The 17856-nt window shown below is 35.8% G+C and overlaps 2 protein-coding genes across 2 annotated transcripts in view; both read right to left on the bottom strand.

The window, feature by feature from the left end:
- LOC145692547 (uncharacterized) overlaps positions 1-17193 on the bottom strand; it is a 49753-nt gene extending 32560 nt beyond the window's left edge. The window contains exon 1 of the mRNA XM_081767860.1: positions 17067-17193. The gene's annotated coding sequence lies outside the window, so the exon portion shown is untranslated. The remainder of the gene's footprint in view (positions 1-17066) is intronic.
- LOC145677918 (uncharacterized) lies at positions 11804-12658 on the bottom strand. The gene has a single exon (XM_081748188.1). The coding sequence runs from the start codon at positions 12656-12658 to the stop codon at positions 11804-11806; it is 855 nt and encodes a 284-aa protein (XP_081604314.1).
- Positions 17194-17856: the final 663 nt, after the last annotated feature.

Below are 17856 nucleotides of genomic sequence, written 5' to 3'. Positions count from 1 at the left end.
GGTGGCTCCAACCCGAAAGAACCCGGTGGGTTTTTTTCGGGCTGGGCCCACTTGGGCAAACCCTGTCTGCAACGCACGTAAAAAAAGATCACAATGATACAAATCAACTTTCTTAACTTCATCATAACTTTAACACATCTTTTTTGATTTAACGCGAAATTTGTATTTTATTTTTCATTGTTGCGAGCCGATTTTGGGTCCCGAGTTGGAAACCCTCTAACTCAAAAACGAAGCGGAATTTGAAACATGTTTACCGGAACTTTTCTACTGGATTTGATTTCAGGATTCATCTCTCAATATTATCATACTCCCTCTCAATTCGCCTTGTGTATAGGACCTAAATGCCCATAGGAAATATTTACATTTCAAGTACACAAATCAAAATTTCAATAATTAATTGCGAATGTTAGGGACTGCAGCCACATGAACGGTCAACGGATATTAAATACTTAGGTACTTCTCCAATAGTTGTAAAAAAAATTCAGATTTTTAAAAGGTTGGGTTTTTGAGAAAATGACGTCTTAATGAAATGTTCAGGTTATCATCATGCTATAACGTGGGATGTAATAATCAGAAACGTAAGTCCTTTACATTTTCAAGAGACCTTATGAAGTAGATTTCGATGCTAGAAGCAGATGGTTGATATTGCTCGTGAGGACAGAAAAAAATGTTTGAAGTTAGCATAAATTTCACCAAAGTTGGAAACATTGCGAGTGAATTGCGCGATTCCTTTTGGACCAATAGACGAATTTTGGCCCTCCACCGAAACATACAACTTTATATACTCTTTCTGCTATTGCGATTATGTTAGTAAGTACACTCGTTTCTCTACAACAAAACTTTTAATTTGACATGTGTTTTAGTTTTTCTAGCTATCCCAGATGAGGGCAACCATTTTGGAATGCTGTATATCGAATGAATTTTTTTTTCAGCAAAAAGAAAAGAATATGGTCCTAATAATTTTGTATGTAGTTTCTTATTTTAAAAAATAAACTAAATCTGAGACATTCGTGTGGAACACCCTAGACGATTTGAAATGGAATCACTCCTAAATAGATTCATTCAAAACTATCTAACACTAACTGCGCCATTACGTGGATTGTTGAAGGCATATACTGAGTGGCAGTGGTTAACGAAACACACAGCATGTTTAAAAGAGATAAAAGAAAGGTATCAATTTCGCCTATACTGGCTAATTTTGATAGTCATAAGGAGATAGTGTTACAATGTGATTCGTCAAGTGAAGGTGTAGGTTGTCATTTAATACAAAAAGGGTATCCCGTAGCTTTTAGTTCAAGTAGTGTAAGGGATGCTGAAAAAAAATATGCTCAAATAGAAAGAAAACTTCTCAGTATTGTACAAGGTGTACAAAAATTTCACATGTTTGTCTTTGGTAGAAGCGTAACAATTCAGACTGATCATAAACCATTACCACTGTTACCAATAATGAACAAAAATGTAGCACAAATACCATCTAACAGATTGCAGCGTATGAGACTTAAATTACTAAATTATGATCTAAATTGGTGTATGTACAAGGTAAACATATGTCGAGATATTGCTGATTGATTGTCATGATCTTACCTACCTGAAACAGGTGAACAAGATGATTTAGCAAATGAGGTAGTACATAGTTTAACGGTAAACCTACAAGCAAGTGGAAAACGCAAACGAAAATTGCTCCAAGCAAGACTTGCAGATCCGGTACTTACTAAACTGATAAGCTTACATCATAAGGGGTGGCCTAATGATAAGAGGTTAGTTGATGATGATGTCTAACACCACTAAAGCTACGCCACGATTTAATAGTGGAACATGGTATGTATTTTTAGGTAGGGAAGTAACCATACCTACAACTTTAAGAAAACAAATGTTGAATCAATTACATGAAGATCATTTCGGTGTCAAAAACAAAAGCTAGGACTAGGCAAATCATGTATTATCCATGGTTAGCAACTGATATTGAAAATGTAGTGCTTAAATGTACACTATTCGAAAAACATGGAGCATCTAATTGTAAAGAACCACTGTTACCTCATACTGTACCAGAATTACCATTTGAAAAGATTGGCATTGATATTTTAGAATGTAGCACAAAGCCGTACCTAATATTAATAGATTGTTCAAAGTGGTTAGAAATTATTCTTTTGTAATCCAAAACATCAGCAGAGATAATCAGCAAGCTCAAAGTTGTATTTTCAACTCATGGAATACCTAAAATTGTCAATTGTGATAATATGCCGTTTATTTCAAGAGAATGTTTGCAATTTTTAAAAGATTGGGAGTTTTCTATTGTAACAAGTAGCCTCAAGTATCCAAAATCAAATGGTCTAGCAGAAAAAGCGGTTAGAATAGCAAAACGAATTTTGAGAAAGTGTTAAAATGAAAATAAAGATTTTGCTACGGCATTGTTAGAACATAGAAATTCTCCAATTTTAAATAGTAATTTAACACCAGCACAAATCTTAATGAAAAGGAAATCTTTAAGTTTTACGTCCCACGGTTATGCCGGTTAGGCTAAAGGAGACGGTGATGATGAGAGATGAGTGAAATGGTGAGATTAGTGTCAATATTATGACAAATTGGCTAGGGCCAGAGTTTTGCAACCAGAACAGAATTGTGTAAAACAGAAAGATAAATATTGGGTCCCGTGTTCAATTCTCGGTCGAACCACAACCCATCTTTCAAGTGTAGACCAAGTGGCGATTCAAGGTGTCCCTTTAAGCGAAAGTCTTCTCCGTGATAACCTTGGTATTTCATAAGGATGTTAAGCCTAACATACGAAACGAAACCAAATTATTATTTCTACTTGCCTGAATGCCTGTTGTTTTATAAAGAAGCCAAGGTTGCTTAAATATATTGATAGAAATTGACAAAATTTATCAACTGCCTACGCAGCCTCCAACATCAGCTTGGATTTGACTTTGTTTTGATTTTATTGAATGATATCTACATACCAAATTTGTAATTTAATACCTCAGTTTTAGCGTAGTGATTATGATATGTTGACCTTAAAATTTTATATACAAATACATTTAAAGTAATAATAGGATTTTCCTAATGGCTAAGGCGGGATTTTCTCGATTTATATATAATTGTATAATGTTTTTACTTGTGTAACTGTTTATCTTTTTGTTCTTCTGAATTGACTCTTGACAATTATATTAACAACTAGGCCTATGTAAAGATTAGTACAACGTATTTTTATCAGGAGTCCTTCGTGAGTGAGTCAGCAATAGCATTTGTGACCATTTAGTCCCGGTTTCGTGTCGAAATGGACAATTTTTCTTGGATGAAGCCAAGAAGCAATTTGGATTCCGCTTTAAGCTTATGTGACCCCATCCAGCATAACCTTGTTGCATAATAACACCAAGGCGAAACAAACTAATTTGTGTTCATATCTAATATAAATACATAGAGTAAATTATTTAAACCAAAAAAAAAACCTTTTTTTTATTTGTTTTTTGAATAGAAACCATGGTTTTTGCCAACCCTGCTACGCAGTACAGGGCACACACACTGCACTTTTTTCTCTATTTTATCTTACATGTAAGACGTAAGATCCTGATTAATTCTGGATGCTATCACAGTTTATGGGGGCGTTTTGGTAAAATTTACAAATTCAGTTTTTACATTTGTCGTTTCATTCCTTTTATGCAAGTCTTCGATTAAGTGATTTGATGTTTCGGTTCCGCTTTTGAGAACGTATATGTTCTACTAAGTTCTATTACTGGGGTGAAGTTCCTTTTAATAAAAAACACACAACAGCCTTATATTTATGTTAGTTATCAACAGCAGTATGTGACAGTGATATTAATAGTTAAAGATTCTGTTTTAGTATCGGATTATTACAGCGAAGTAGAAATTGCAATGTATGTGGAAAAGAGAAAAGTTATGTACAGTACGAGGAGATCGGCTGAGAGTGAACTATACATGCTGTAATCGTATTTGTTTCTGTTAAGCATTGGGGACAAATATTTCTTATTCAAGAAGCATGCTGTAGAACTATATTCACCAAATTAAAATAACAAATATTTATTTCTAATTATCTTTTCCTTAATTGTAAGATACTCAGTTTGGGCTGGAAGTTTGTTTCCTTTAAAATACATAGCTTTTTGTAGGGATTAGGTGGGCTGTCGACATCTAAGGCCATTTAGCTTGCCACGTATATGAAAGATGATGTCCCTGGGCGAGCACACTATCCGATGGAAGGGAAGAGAGAAAGGAAGGAAGCAGCCTGGAACCATACCATCCCAAAACTGCCTGAGGTGAGTGAGGGAAACCCAGAAAAAACCACACACACACAAGATGACTGGCCTGAAAAAGCAGGTAACACTTTTTCGACCGAGTGGCCCCACCAGGAATCGAACATATAGCTTTCTGTAGTTTGCAGTGTACATTAGTTTTCAGTTTTTCCATCGTAACAGGGGGCTAGGGACGGTTGTACCACAACATCATGCATATAGTTTGTTTGGTTTTTTTCTAGCACTCTGAAAATATGGTGCTTCTTGTTGTAGTTTTTTCCTGCTACTATTATATACATTGTACACTTGAAGTTTCGATAAATACAGAATTATGTTACGATGAGAAGTTTGCATAGTTCTAAATCTATCTGCATTTGAATCTGGCAATGTTTAAAATACTTGTAGAAACATTACAGTCTGAACTACCATGATTTCTATCCGATTCGAATTCTGAGGAACTGGATCCTAGAAAGATTTAAATGAAGTGTTCATAAGAACCAGTTCAATACGAATAGATTCACTGAACGAAATGAGCAAAGTAAAAAAAAAAAAAAAAAAAGCCTAGAAATGTAACAAGGATACCATATTTACAAAGAGAAGTGAATCAGTTGACTTAATATGGTACTACTAAGTAATATGTGAAATTAAAGGAGATTGGTAGTGAAAGGGTGCAGAAAAAGAATTGTCGAAAATTGCAGTATATCTTAAGCTAGTTACGTTGTCTTCTGTAGTTTACGCGGATACTCACCACTGCCAAAGTACCCATTCCCTACGGACGCACTCCTTCGCTGCCGCTCGCATCTCTCTACTGTGCTTCATTGACTAGGTTCGATACCATATGTGCTTTCTAGTGGTCACCTGGCACAAGTTACTTCGTGTTTCAACCTCAGTCTTTAAAGGAAATCTGCACAGGTTAATGTATCTCCTCCCATAAAAACACTATTTAAAGAGTGCATATTTCCAGGTACGAGACGTACATATTTTATGAATGTAAGTATGCCCCAATAAAATGGGACAGCAGAAATTTTTATTACCTATTCAAACCTACTATGAAACCAAGTAATACGTTCGTTCCATAGATTTTACGAAGTAATTCCCGTGCAGGTTTACTTTTAATAAATAATTCGAAATAATTCTTCCACTAAAATTATCTAAAACCATCAGTAAAATATAATTCTAAGCGACATGAAACTATCTCACTTAGCGTAGATAAAATTCAAGGGGACAACAAGAAGTATTTGTTGAAAAAAACACAATTCCTTTACCATCTGCATGTAAATACAGTTTCTGAATGTATGCTATAAAAACTAGTGCAAAACACAATAACAACCTGTGCTAGGTGGCCACTAAATCACGAATGATATCTAACAGGAAAAGGGCGAAGCTGGTGAGCCCACGTAATAGCGCGGGGTGCGTTCGAATCGAACAGCCACGTCAGCGATGGTGGATATACGTCTAAGCAACGGTAATGAAAAGAAATGTGTTTTACCAACGATGTGAGCTTCAATAGCACTTCTACGGCTCCATACTAGTAACGCTCTGCTTGTAAACAAAAAATTCAGCTCGTGTATACTGCAGAAATACACGGGTAGTGAAAAATAGATATAATAGTCATCTTTCATATGCACTCACTTATTTTAACGGTCGTAAAGCACTTGTAATTATTTTAAACTAGTAACCTTACACTTATAAACCTAAAATACAGTTATATTACGTCGTATTTAATTCCGTCGCCTTCAGAAAAATATGCCTTTTCATGCAAAATATTTAATTTCACACGAAAATCTTCCAAAATGTGGTGCGTGATAACTGCTAAAAAAAGATGTAACTTTTGGCACGCCAAAACTACACCAGCAGTAGTGCACACCTACTGATGGGCAGTGGGAATATTCCCGGTGGGAAGAAAAATAAAAAAAATGGGAATATTCCCGGGTTTTCTTCCTAGCATATAAATTCCCGGGAAGGAATTTATTTCCTTTTATTTATCTTCCAAATTATACGAACCATATGACTAATTACTTTATTTTCATTTATTATGATTTACTTCTACGTTTTAAATAATTTAGTGGTTAAAAAAATTAAAATTCGTTGACTCGTGTCTACTCTCAAAGCGTTTTGAAATTCCCGGTTTTCCAGGCTCTGCTAGATAAATTCCCGGTTATAACGGGTACTAAAAGACGAATATTTTGCGGAAGAAGCGGAAGGATTATTATTTAGTTCCCACCCGAACAATATAAAATTATGCTATCGAAATAAATTATATTCTTACCTGTTTTCATTACTTCCCGATATGTGAATTGATCTTTTCTTCTAGAAGAGGAGCTTCTTTTTTTACCTCAGCAATTACTTTTGTCTTTTTAGCTTCCAATTCCAGTCTTTCTCCTGTTACACGTTCTCTCTCTATCCTTTTTTTCCGTTTTCACTCAAATGCTTCGCCTTTTTCTTCAAATATTCAGTATACCGAGCATGTGTATTTCTGGCCGCATGTACCGTAATTTTGCAGATTTTAATTGACTCCAATCCACCTAATGCACTCACACCACCATACACTTGTCTCATGGCAATAAGGCTCTCCTGTTTGATTCTCAAAAATGCATTCAGAATTCACAGAAAATCCTCTTTCTACTGATGCATTTCCGTGTGACAGTATCAAAAAATACACTGTATAAAAACTTTTCTCGTACACTGTCCTTACTGAATACACTAAGAAGTTCAACATAAAATGCATCCAGACGCTTCTCCTTTCTTTTAAACGTTTTACAGTGATTAATAGATTCAGGTGACGAAAATACCTTCCGATATTGTTCCATAATTTTACCTGCTTTGCTTCCTGTAAACCATAGTTTAGCTACCATCTCCTCCAAAGATAACGCTCATCTTCTCGGAGAGACATATGGTTCATCAGAATTTGTAAACACCAAAACACCTCAGCTTTACTAACTGAACCTGCTATTAGGTAAAGTTTAATAGTCGGTTTAGAAGTACAATGAATACTGCCTGACTGACAGGAAAGAGATGTGTCATTCTCAGTCGAAGATGCGGAAGTTGACGCATGAAAATGATCGGTGGATCAACTTTGCTTACTATTAGTGTCGGACGAGTTTTTATGGCAATGATCAGTGGATGAACTTTGATGACAATTAGTTTAGGACGACTTCTTAAACGCAACATGAGTTAATCCATTCACAACGCAAATGAAAGTCCTCCAGCTGATTTTTCCACTGTATTAGGCAATAAAAAATAATAAGAAACCATAATAATATCTCGGCATATGTCGGCCTGATAGGGGCCAGAATTTACCCAAAAATAGGTTGCTTTTTTTTAAAAAAAAATGTCTAATTTTGGTTAGATAAGGTCAGTTTCGGTTAGGTTAAGTCAGGTCTGGTTTCGTTATTTATGTTGGTACTTACTATCACGATCTGTATAGATTGGCCAGCAAGAATTTGTGCAAGAAACTTCAATATTTCGCTTTCATTTCCCACATAAGTACGTATAAAATTCAGAATTGACATTTCACATCCGATGCAGTAGCTCTCAATATTAGCTTTCCGTAACATGAACTCATTTCTCCTGTAAATAGTCTGTTCTTTTTGTAGTTTTGGCCCCCATCTGTTCGGCATAAGCCTAATATCTTAACAGGTGGAAACAGAGGCAAGATATTAAACTTAATGGCCTTACATGCGCACAACGTTGACTGCCATGTACTTAATATTCGATTGTATCGGATTTGTTAAATTTGGCCCTTGTACTCTATCTGTGGAGAAAACAACGCATTTACTTTCATGAACGTAGATTAGCCCTACAGGGCAAGTTTATGTGTGGGAACAACATGTCATATAGCAGTGGTGCCCACCCCCTCTTATGTCCATGACGCACCCCCCCCCGCAATTGTCTATCCATAGGTATTCTTCCATGAAAAAAAACTTTTCGATTAATTTTACCCCCCCCCCGTCAAACATATTTATATAGATTTTTAACCCCCCCCCAAATATTTCAATGACGCAGTTTGCGTCATAGCCCCCCCTTGTGGGCACCCCTGCATATAGCAAAACGTAATGATTATGTCAATTTAAGTTCAAACCTGTAACGAATAACGCAAATTTCATCAATATCGATGATGCGTATCTTTTAAACTCCACACCCAAATACAAAAGGAAACAAAACCTGATTGTACCTAACCTGTGCAGCCGGTGAGAACAATAATTGGTCCAGCACGTGTTATACTATGAATTTTACAATTTTCTTATGTACAGGGACAATTCTGGATGGTACACTCTTGTCGTAAATTTCCATATGGGTGTATCATCCAGAAGTGTCCCTTGCTGTACATTATCCTTCCTTATGTTTTTTTTTTTTTTTTTTTGTGGGCTACTCGCAGCATCAACAAGCACTTACACGCACTGTAATCCTCATTTGTTTTTAGTTCATTGCTTACCACTGGGAAGTGCTAATGTTGTTTATAGTGGCTGCTTCCGAAAACAAGCTCATTTCCTTCACGCCGTTCCGTTTCGTTATCCTCACTTGCTTACGCTGTACTTTTGAGTATCCGAATTGGATGCGATAATAATGCACCCTTATGTATTAAATGTACACGTATTGCGTCACTAACATAAGCCTAACGTAAAATTATTACATTAAAGTGGATTATTGCCGGGACCTTAGTAACGATTGCTCATCAGACACAATCCCAAACTCGCTTAGTTTCATACATGTTCACGAACAATTTATTTATTTTCTGTGGTGTGGAATCACTGTAACAAAAGCCTTTCTACTGTTACTCCATACTGTTAAGAGAATAATGACCATCAAGACGTACTATGCTCCCTTGTTCTTATTGTGCTGATGTTACCACGCGTGATAAAAAAGATGGACTAATGATTTTCTTACTGACTATTTTGTCTTTTTAGTCACTTCGTGATGCAGAAGTACCTTTTGCTTAATCCAGAAAATTAATGCCTTCCTTTATTTTGGCATTCCGCGCCTGAAAACTGCCTTCGTTTTACATATTTGCTCACATCCGTACATTTAAAGTATTTTTGAAACCAGTTTTAAAGATACTCAATAAACTTGTACGCCGTCAAAATGTTTTATGAGGACCAGTCCTACAATCTCCTGATGCCGCTTAAATGTCAGATAAGAACGGGATGATAAGTGATTACAATATTAATATATTATGTAAAATGAGAACTACTGCCGCAACATCTTGCTGAAAGTTTTAAATTACTCAATAAAGTTGTATACCAAGAAATATTCCCTCAGGGCAAGCCCTACAATTTCCTGAAGTCTCTTAATCGTCAGATAAGATAATGGAATGATACAACTTATCACAGTATTAATGTGTTATTTTACGTAAAATAATAACTACTGCAGCAACATCTTGCTAACTTATCTGGTGGTTAAAGATATCAGAAGATTGTAGAACCGGACCTATTATTAAACAAGCAATCATAACTGCCAACTAGACAATCTCAATCCCACCATTTACTGTTCGCATTCATCTTTACATTGCTATTCATTTTAAACAAAATTAATAATAAAGAATATATCAAAGAAACAATTTGTGCTACTTAAAGTTGAATTATAGTTAAATAATTATTCATGTTTTTTTCTTAAAAGACCAAGACCAAAACAAAAGACCGCACACATGATTGTTGACTGCAACATAGCGCTCTTTCAGGTTTCAAACAAGCTCCTTTGACGCATCACCACTCTATTCTTTTTTTTTTTTTTAAATACAAAACTAACATGGTCGATAAGCGAACCACAACGTAGGACTCAAGCGAGCGCCTGTTTCACCGTCGCCACGTTCACTTGCGATTCAACATTGATGCTGAATTCTGACGCCCCAAACGGTGGATACCGACAGGATGACGCTGGGTCGGATCATGAATTCAGAAGCGCCGAGTGACTTATCGCTAGAAAACGATTGAGCTACGCCTTGCGTTTTTAACTTTCGGCCTTCTTCGGCTATTATCGTTGTGTTTCCCGGTTCTTTGGAGAAATTCACGGCTTATTCCCGGTTTCTCCTGGTTCATGAAATTCCCGTGTTTTTCCGGTTTCCCGGTGGGTGGACACCCCGTAATTTTACTTTATATAACTAATAATGCGATTTTTAAAATTTATTTTCCATTTGCACTCAAAAGTAGCAAAGTACTAATTTACAAATGATGAAAAGGAACAAGTTTGTAAAGTAATGTACACATTACGTAGAAATAGAGATGAAGTACTATTAATACACCCAAACCACCGCTAATAATAGACGTCGGTCTGTCTCCTGCTCCGTGACTTGAATTTCTGAAGAGGTACTCCGACTTCTCTTACACGTGAATTAACGCATCAAATTCCGTAAAATAGGTAGGAACAAATGTCGTGTGTGGCAATGTTACGTGCAAAATTATAAAGATAAGTCAGTATCACACAAATATTGTGAACATAAATACCTATGCGCAAATGTCGATAAAATGGTTAAACATGTGTCTTCTGGCCGATACCCAACCTAATTTCTTTATAACATTCTAAAATTTAATATGTTCATAATATCAGTAATAGAGCCAAGTTTAGAAAATCTACCTACATACAAATTTAAACTGTTTAGTAGTGTAAAAGTATGGTGACTTACTATACCATTTTTACCACATATTTACTTCCATAGAACGTATTGTAAATAAATATACATTTATACGTAATCTCTAAATATAATAAAATGTTAATAAAATAAAAGAATACATTTTAAAGAACCCTCTCGAGACAACAGCAATAATATACTGTGATAAAAAAAAATAATAACTTTCAAATCATAAAATAGTATAGTAACCGGCACGTAGCGTGGCTGCTCAAGGTCATAAGGTGCTGGCCGAAGCGAGCTTCTACATTATTCTGTTGCAGGGTTGGCAGGGTAGTTAGCTACTTTGTACTGCAGAATGTACCTTGCAGTGTCCCAGAGTTAAGGGGTGTGCGTATCTGTATAAAACAACCACAATATTCTAGTAAATACACGAAAATATTGTACCTCACATACTGGAATTATGTTCATGTAACACGCAATTGATTAATGTAAGGACGTAAAATTTTCATTATTTTCTGCCCAAGGGAGATGTTCTTTACTACAAATTGGTGCTATTTTTCGTATTAAACACAATATATATATATATATATATATATATATATATATATATATATATATATGGTATTATTTATTTAAAATCATGTTACTTTTCCGGATAATTGTATGAAATTAAAGAATATGATGCATTTTCCCGGATGGTTGTATCAATGGTATGCATTTTATAGAGCTAATTGAATGTTTTAACATTTACTTTTTCTTCCTCAACTTTTCGATATTATAGTTAAAACGAAAAGTTTACGCCTTTCATTATTACTATGAACACGTATTAAATAAACAGAGTACAAAATAAAAACTTATAATTACTAAATAATATTGAACACTCTTACCTTAGAAAATGTAGAAATTAAATGCAGCCATTTATCTCATAATCTTTTACAAGAGAAGTTTTACACTAAGACACACTACACAGTCACACACACGAAAATAGATATAGTTATTCCAAGTCACTGATGCCGCTGATGTCCAGATCACTGTCACTGTCATTAATTTCACTCTCAGATGAAACGCGAAGTGTTTCCATTAATCCATCCCGTTCATGATATTCGGCCTCCACTTTCTTCACATGAGCGCATTTCGAAATCCATTCTGCAGGTGTCATGGATTCCATTTTCTGACGACACAATTGTTCCACATTATTTATATTAAATGCTGTGTTTCGTTCAGCGACCCATCTTTTGACATCCGCCCAAATAAGCTCAATGGGATTAAGATCTGGGTGATACGGAGGAAGGCGAAGAGCGATATGACCATACTCTTTCAATACTTCGTCGATGACGAACTTTTTCTTCATAGGTTTGTGCCGTCTGATTAGTTCTAGCAGATCTACCTTCAGCATATTTTCATCATACTGGATGTTCTTCGATCTCAACCACTGCTTCATATCGTCCTTCCTAGAATTTGTATTGGGGCACTTTTGCTGTTCCACATTATGATAAGATGCATTGTCTAGGACTACAACTGACTTTTCTGGTAAATTTGGAATCAGTTGTGTTTTAAGCCATTTTAGGAAGTTCTCAGAATTCATGTCGTGGTGGTAATCACCTGAAACATTATCAGACTTCCACATGAGCAAGGCATGTGGGATGAATCCCATTTCTCCTCCGGCATGATCAATTATTAGTCTTTGTCCCTTACTAATTGGTTTAAACAAGCCACGTGATGATGAATCACTCCAACTCTTACTACTAACATGTGTAGAATGAATATATATTTCATCAACATACACAACATTCCAACCCTCTTGACGGTATTTAGCAATGTTTCTCAGGTAACAAGCTCTTTGCAACATAATGTCATGTTTTTCAATTAAAGCAGATCTATTATCTGCAGTACGTCTCCAGTGAAATCCCAAACGTTTCACAATTCTGCGAAGGCTTCTTTAACTTCCCTGGAATTGTATAGACTCCTGTAACTTTTCTCTGAGGCGACGCATTGTCGGTAGCACTTTTTCAACAATATAAAGGTCATGGATTGTTCTACGAATAACACATTCATCAAAGTGGTCCACGGCAGTCACTGGGTGTTGTCGCTTGCGCTTCTTATTTGGTGTGTGAAATGATGATTGTCCCTCTTCTATTTTTGAACTTTCTTTCAAAATTCGTGACACAGTTCTAGTCGACACTCCTGCTGCCGACGCTGTGCGATTCAGTGCCTGGGCAATGGGAATAGATAAACAACCATTATCTGCTTCACTCTTCATAAAACGGTACACGTTATTGATTATTTCACGCGACTGGCTGTGTAACACCTTGTTGTGAACTTTAGAGTGGACGGGTGGCATGATTCAAAACACAAACTTTGAAACAAGACACTACAAAAGTCGCAATTCTTCGTCTCACAACCCGCAGGCAACAAACAAATAACGATATGAATAGGTCACTGCCCACGCTGCTTTCGTTTGGAACCAGTGCTCAGAGTTGCCAACCGCCTTACGTGCAATATTTCTTTACGCCAATATCAAATTATACCACACAAAATACTTTTAGTATACTAGATGTATAATAATTTATAACAATAGTGGGTATAGTGCTATAAACAACATTATCTGATAGTGATCTGCTCAGCTTATTGCTTTGAAGGCCTAATGAAAGAATGCACTTCGATCTCAAAATAAATTTCAAGACAGAAATACACGCAAACATGTCATTATGATTTTTATAATTTCTGCTATAAGGATCTTTTTTTCTATCATTAATCCCTCTGTGATTGATTGTACTCAGGGGCGCGCAGAAGAAAATTTTCTATTCGGGCCATCTATATTATGTATGGAATTTCTGCTATTTAACCCTTTTAGGATTTTTGGTAACTGTTGTTACCATGACGTAGTATCCTCTTTAACCGCTTATTTAGGTTCTAGACCAGGTATTTAAGCCGGACTTTTTTATTAGTCAAGTCAAGGATGGACCAAACCACAGCCCGGATGCGTTGTGAAATCGGATGCTCACCTTGGCAGCGCCAAGTGGAGCGGAGGAGCGTGACTTTATTTTTTCTGAAGGCAAATTTCAAAAATTTTTCACGCCTTTAGTTTTCAAGATATCAGATTGAAACTTTGCATACGGGTTGTGTGTACCTTTGAGTATTTCTCAAAATCTTCTGCGATTCCTACGCGAAACCAGGACCGAGCCCGAGGCAAGGACGCCGTTTCTCTGTAAATTTGGGGGGCCCATTTAGATACAGAAGGTATATATACATATCTGAGTATTTTAAGACAAATTACATTCAAATTATGCCAAATACTGTATATTCATAAATACAATAGGGGGCCCCACATGAGCTTTGGTCCCCCCGCGCCCTAGATTGGCGGCCTTGGCCCGAGGGCCGCAAATGTTTCGAGGGAGTGACTTTTTTAGAAAAATTTACGGTTTTCCCCGATTTTTCCGGATCAGGTGTATGATACGGACATGTTAGTGGTACCATTGGAAAGGGCTTGTTATACTGAAGGAAAAGGTCGTTGAACCATGACTCTAGGTCAAATAATAATGAGGCAGTACATTTTTGAAGTGTTTCTATCTATCTATCTATCTATCTATCTATATATATATATATATATATATATACGTGAACCCAGGCCCGGGCCAGAGGGACAAAAAAATCTCGATTTTTCTTTTAAAAAAATCTCCCGGTTTTACCAATTTTACCATTCCTCGTGTATAGTACAGACAAGCAAGTGGCACCGTTGGGAAGTATGCTCTATCCTGAAAAAAACGATATATGAAATATGATCCTACAATAAATAGCAGGGTTGGCAAAAACCATGGTTTTTATTAAAAAAACCAAAAAAACCGGTTTTTTTGGTTTAAACCAGGTTTTTTTGGTTTAAACCAGGTTTATATGGTTTAAATGATTTGCTCTATATATTCATATCATATATGGACAGAAATAAGTTTGTTTTGCCTTGATGTTATTATGCAACAACCGGGTTATGCTGGAAGGGGTCACATAAGCTTAAAGCGGAATAAAAACCGCTTCTCGAGTTACATCCGAGAGAAATTGTGCTCCATTTGAACTCAGAGCCAGGACTAATTGGCCACAAATGCGATACGTCTGCCGACGCACTCACGAAGGAATCCTGATAAAAAAAAAAAAAAAAAAAAAATACGTTGCACTGATCTTTACATGCTTCTTAATATAACTGTCAAGAGTCATTTCAGAAGGACAAAAAGATAAACAGTTGCACAAGTGAAACCATTACACAGAATTACATATGAACAATTTCAAAGTACTACGGAGTACAGAAGAACTAATTTAGTTCAAGTTACTTGACAACGACTTTTATTGGTCCAAATTAAAGAAATACACCGACTTAATCTGCATATCAATAAGAAAAGTGAATAAAGATACAAATTATTTGAGTTCACTTTGGCTCAAACTCATTTATACATAAATACCAAAGATACTTCTTTCACTAAATGTCTCTCGTGGGGTCTGTATGACCCCCCTTCCCTACACACACAAAAAGTACGGCATTTTCGATGTATTTCATCAATAGTAAACATTGAAACGAAACAATATTTAGAATTTTTCTTCGATTACAATTACATAACAATAACAACTACTACAAAAAAAAAAAAAAAATCACAAAATAAACATTTATAAACTTGTAAAAAAAAGTTGCTTTTGTAGTATAATATTTTTGAGTAATGAATGGGGAATTTAGGTCTGAATATAATACGAATAATATACGGGAGTGAAACGTGATAACCCACAAATGTGTGTTCATCAAGATTTTACAAACACTTACACTTTTACGAACATTTTTTTTCTGGTTTAAACCAGTTGGTTTTTTTGAAAAAACCAGCTGGTTTAAACCTTGGTTTAAACCATGGTTTAAACCACCTTGGTTTAAACCAGCCAACCCTGATAAATAGTAAAGAAGCAGTACCTGTTTGAGTGAAAGTTTAAAATTTACCTCAAAAAGTGGAAATCTTAAAAGGTTTAATATACGTGGTTTGCTATATTACGTATATATTTTCGTTAGACAGGGGGACGGGCCACACCCTTCCCCCTTAAGGGCGCCAATTACTGTACTTCTTGTTATTGGGTGCTGGAATAATTGCGTAGGGCTGGCAGCACTGCCGGTTGTTGGGAAGCTGATTGACGGTAGGATCGCTGTTCGGAATTCGTCTGCTATTGCAGTGACCTTGAGATGTCATGCTACGTGCCGGGAACTATAATGGAATTCAATTTTCATTGTGATTGTACACAATTACCGGGAACATACCCAAAAAATATCTTCCCGGAAATTTACCCATCACTATGCACACCAAGGGCGCGGATTCTGGGCGAACCGGGGCCCCCCTATTGTATTTATGATTTGCATTATTCGAGTGTAATTTGTCTTAAAATCATATATATATATATACCTTCTGCATTTGGATGGGGACCCGCAAACTTACAGAGAAACCGGCGCCCTTGGTGCGCACACAAAATGGAATAGCATCGAAAATACTGAGTTTTATTGTTCAAGCTTGTTCATTCATTACCCACTATTTCGTTTCAATTCAACACTACTTCTGTCCATTAATTATTCTTGGTAAATGTTTAGCAGACGAGGTCTTAAAAAATACAAAATTTACGGAAGAAATGGAAAATGCAAGTACAGAAACCTAACCAAATCTAACCTTAACTGAAGTAACTTAAACTAACCTAACATAATTTTAATAAAAATAAGCAAAATTGTATCAGTTTGCGAAAATAATACCGGATTTCTACACTAATACAATCGAACATAAAGTAACCTAACCTCACCGAAACTAGCCTAACCTAACTCAAAGTAACCTGAACTAACCTAATGTGAACAGGAACTACGAAAATTAAAAGGTTTTAGAAAAAAATATCTGGACCCCTTCTGCTAAACATTGTCCATAAAATGTTACAAAGTAAATAAATTGTATATAGTAAGTAGGCCAACATGGGTGCAAGGGTAGGAGTGCAATTTATGCAGAATATTCGTAGGAACCCTGCAGGAATTATAAACTCCTTCCCTCACTCACGTATGTTTTGTTAAGCAAGTACACTGGATATCTTATAGTTTCTATATTGGGGGGAAAAACTTAAAGATACTAAAAACGACTTGTTCTGCACAGAGTGCATTTTTGCCGGCGCGAGATACGTCCACACATTTTAAAAATTGCATACAAAATAAAATGAGTGTAAAATATAAATTGTACTATTAAGTATATGTAATGAATACTTACTTAGTTTGATGTTAAGACAGATCACAAAAAAAGATATGGTCCTTCTTTCAATGTTTAAAATCGGGACCGGTTTCCAGTATTGCCAGGTCGCCAACTCAAAAAGGTGCTACTCTGCTGTGAAAATTCCACCACGTTTCGCTACTCTTCCTGAAATTCCGCTGTTTTCCGCTACATTATATAAAATTAAACTTCAATGGCAAGAAATTCTGTTAACAAAACTGCAAAATATTTCACAAATTAATAATAGCCCTAAATTTTAATGGAAATCCCTGATTTAGTGCTTCACTAAATTTTATGAATGGAAAAGATAATTTCAGTCTTATTCGAATTAATATTATGAAAGTTAAAGTCACGGACAACGCTTCAGTCTTATTCGAATTAATATTCTGGAAGTAAAAGTCACCGTCAATGTTTATCATTCTTTTATTATGATATTGTTTATTAACATAATACCATCATGTAACATCAGTTGTAATTCTAAACACTATTTTTTAAAAATAAAAGATATGTAAGGAAAGGAATACATATGTTTTGTTCGCTAGTGAATACGACTAGCGTATGTACCAAAAATCACAGAAGTAAATCCCTACGTTAAACGGGTTTGCATATCCAGGCTCCTAAATATGAAAACATTTACGATCAATCCAACCCCAATCATTTCACAGATTCAATCTCTTGTATGTAAGTTATTAGGACGTAAAATTGAATGTAGCTTATACGAAAAATACTTTTAAGCATTGCAAGACCTGTAACTTCCAAATATTCACCACAAACTTATAGTCGTATCGAT

Source organism: Thermobia domestica, chromosome 1, assembly GCF_964235325.1.
Source record: "Thermobia domestica chromosome 1, izTheDome1.hap1.1, whole genome shotgun sequence".
Classification (NCBI taxonomy): Eukaryota; Metazoa; Arthropoda; class Insecta; order Zygentoma; family Lepismatidae; genus Thermobia; species Thermobia domestica.
Note: the sequence above shows the minus strand (reverse complement) of the source record. Positions and strands in the feature narration are given on the sequence as shown.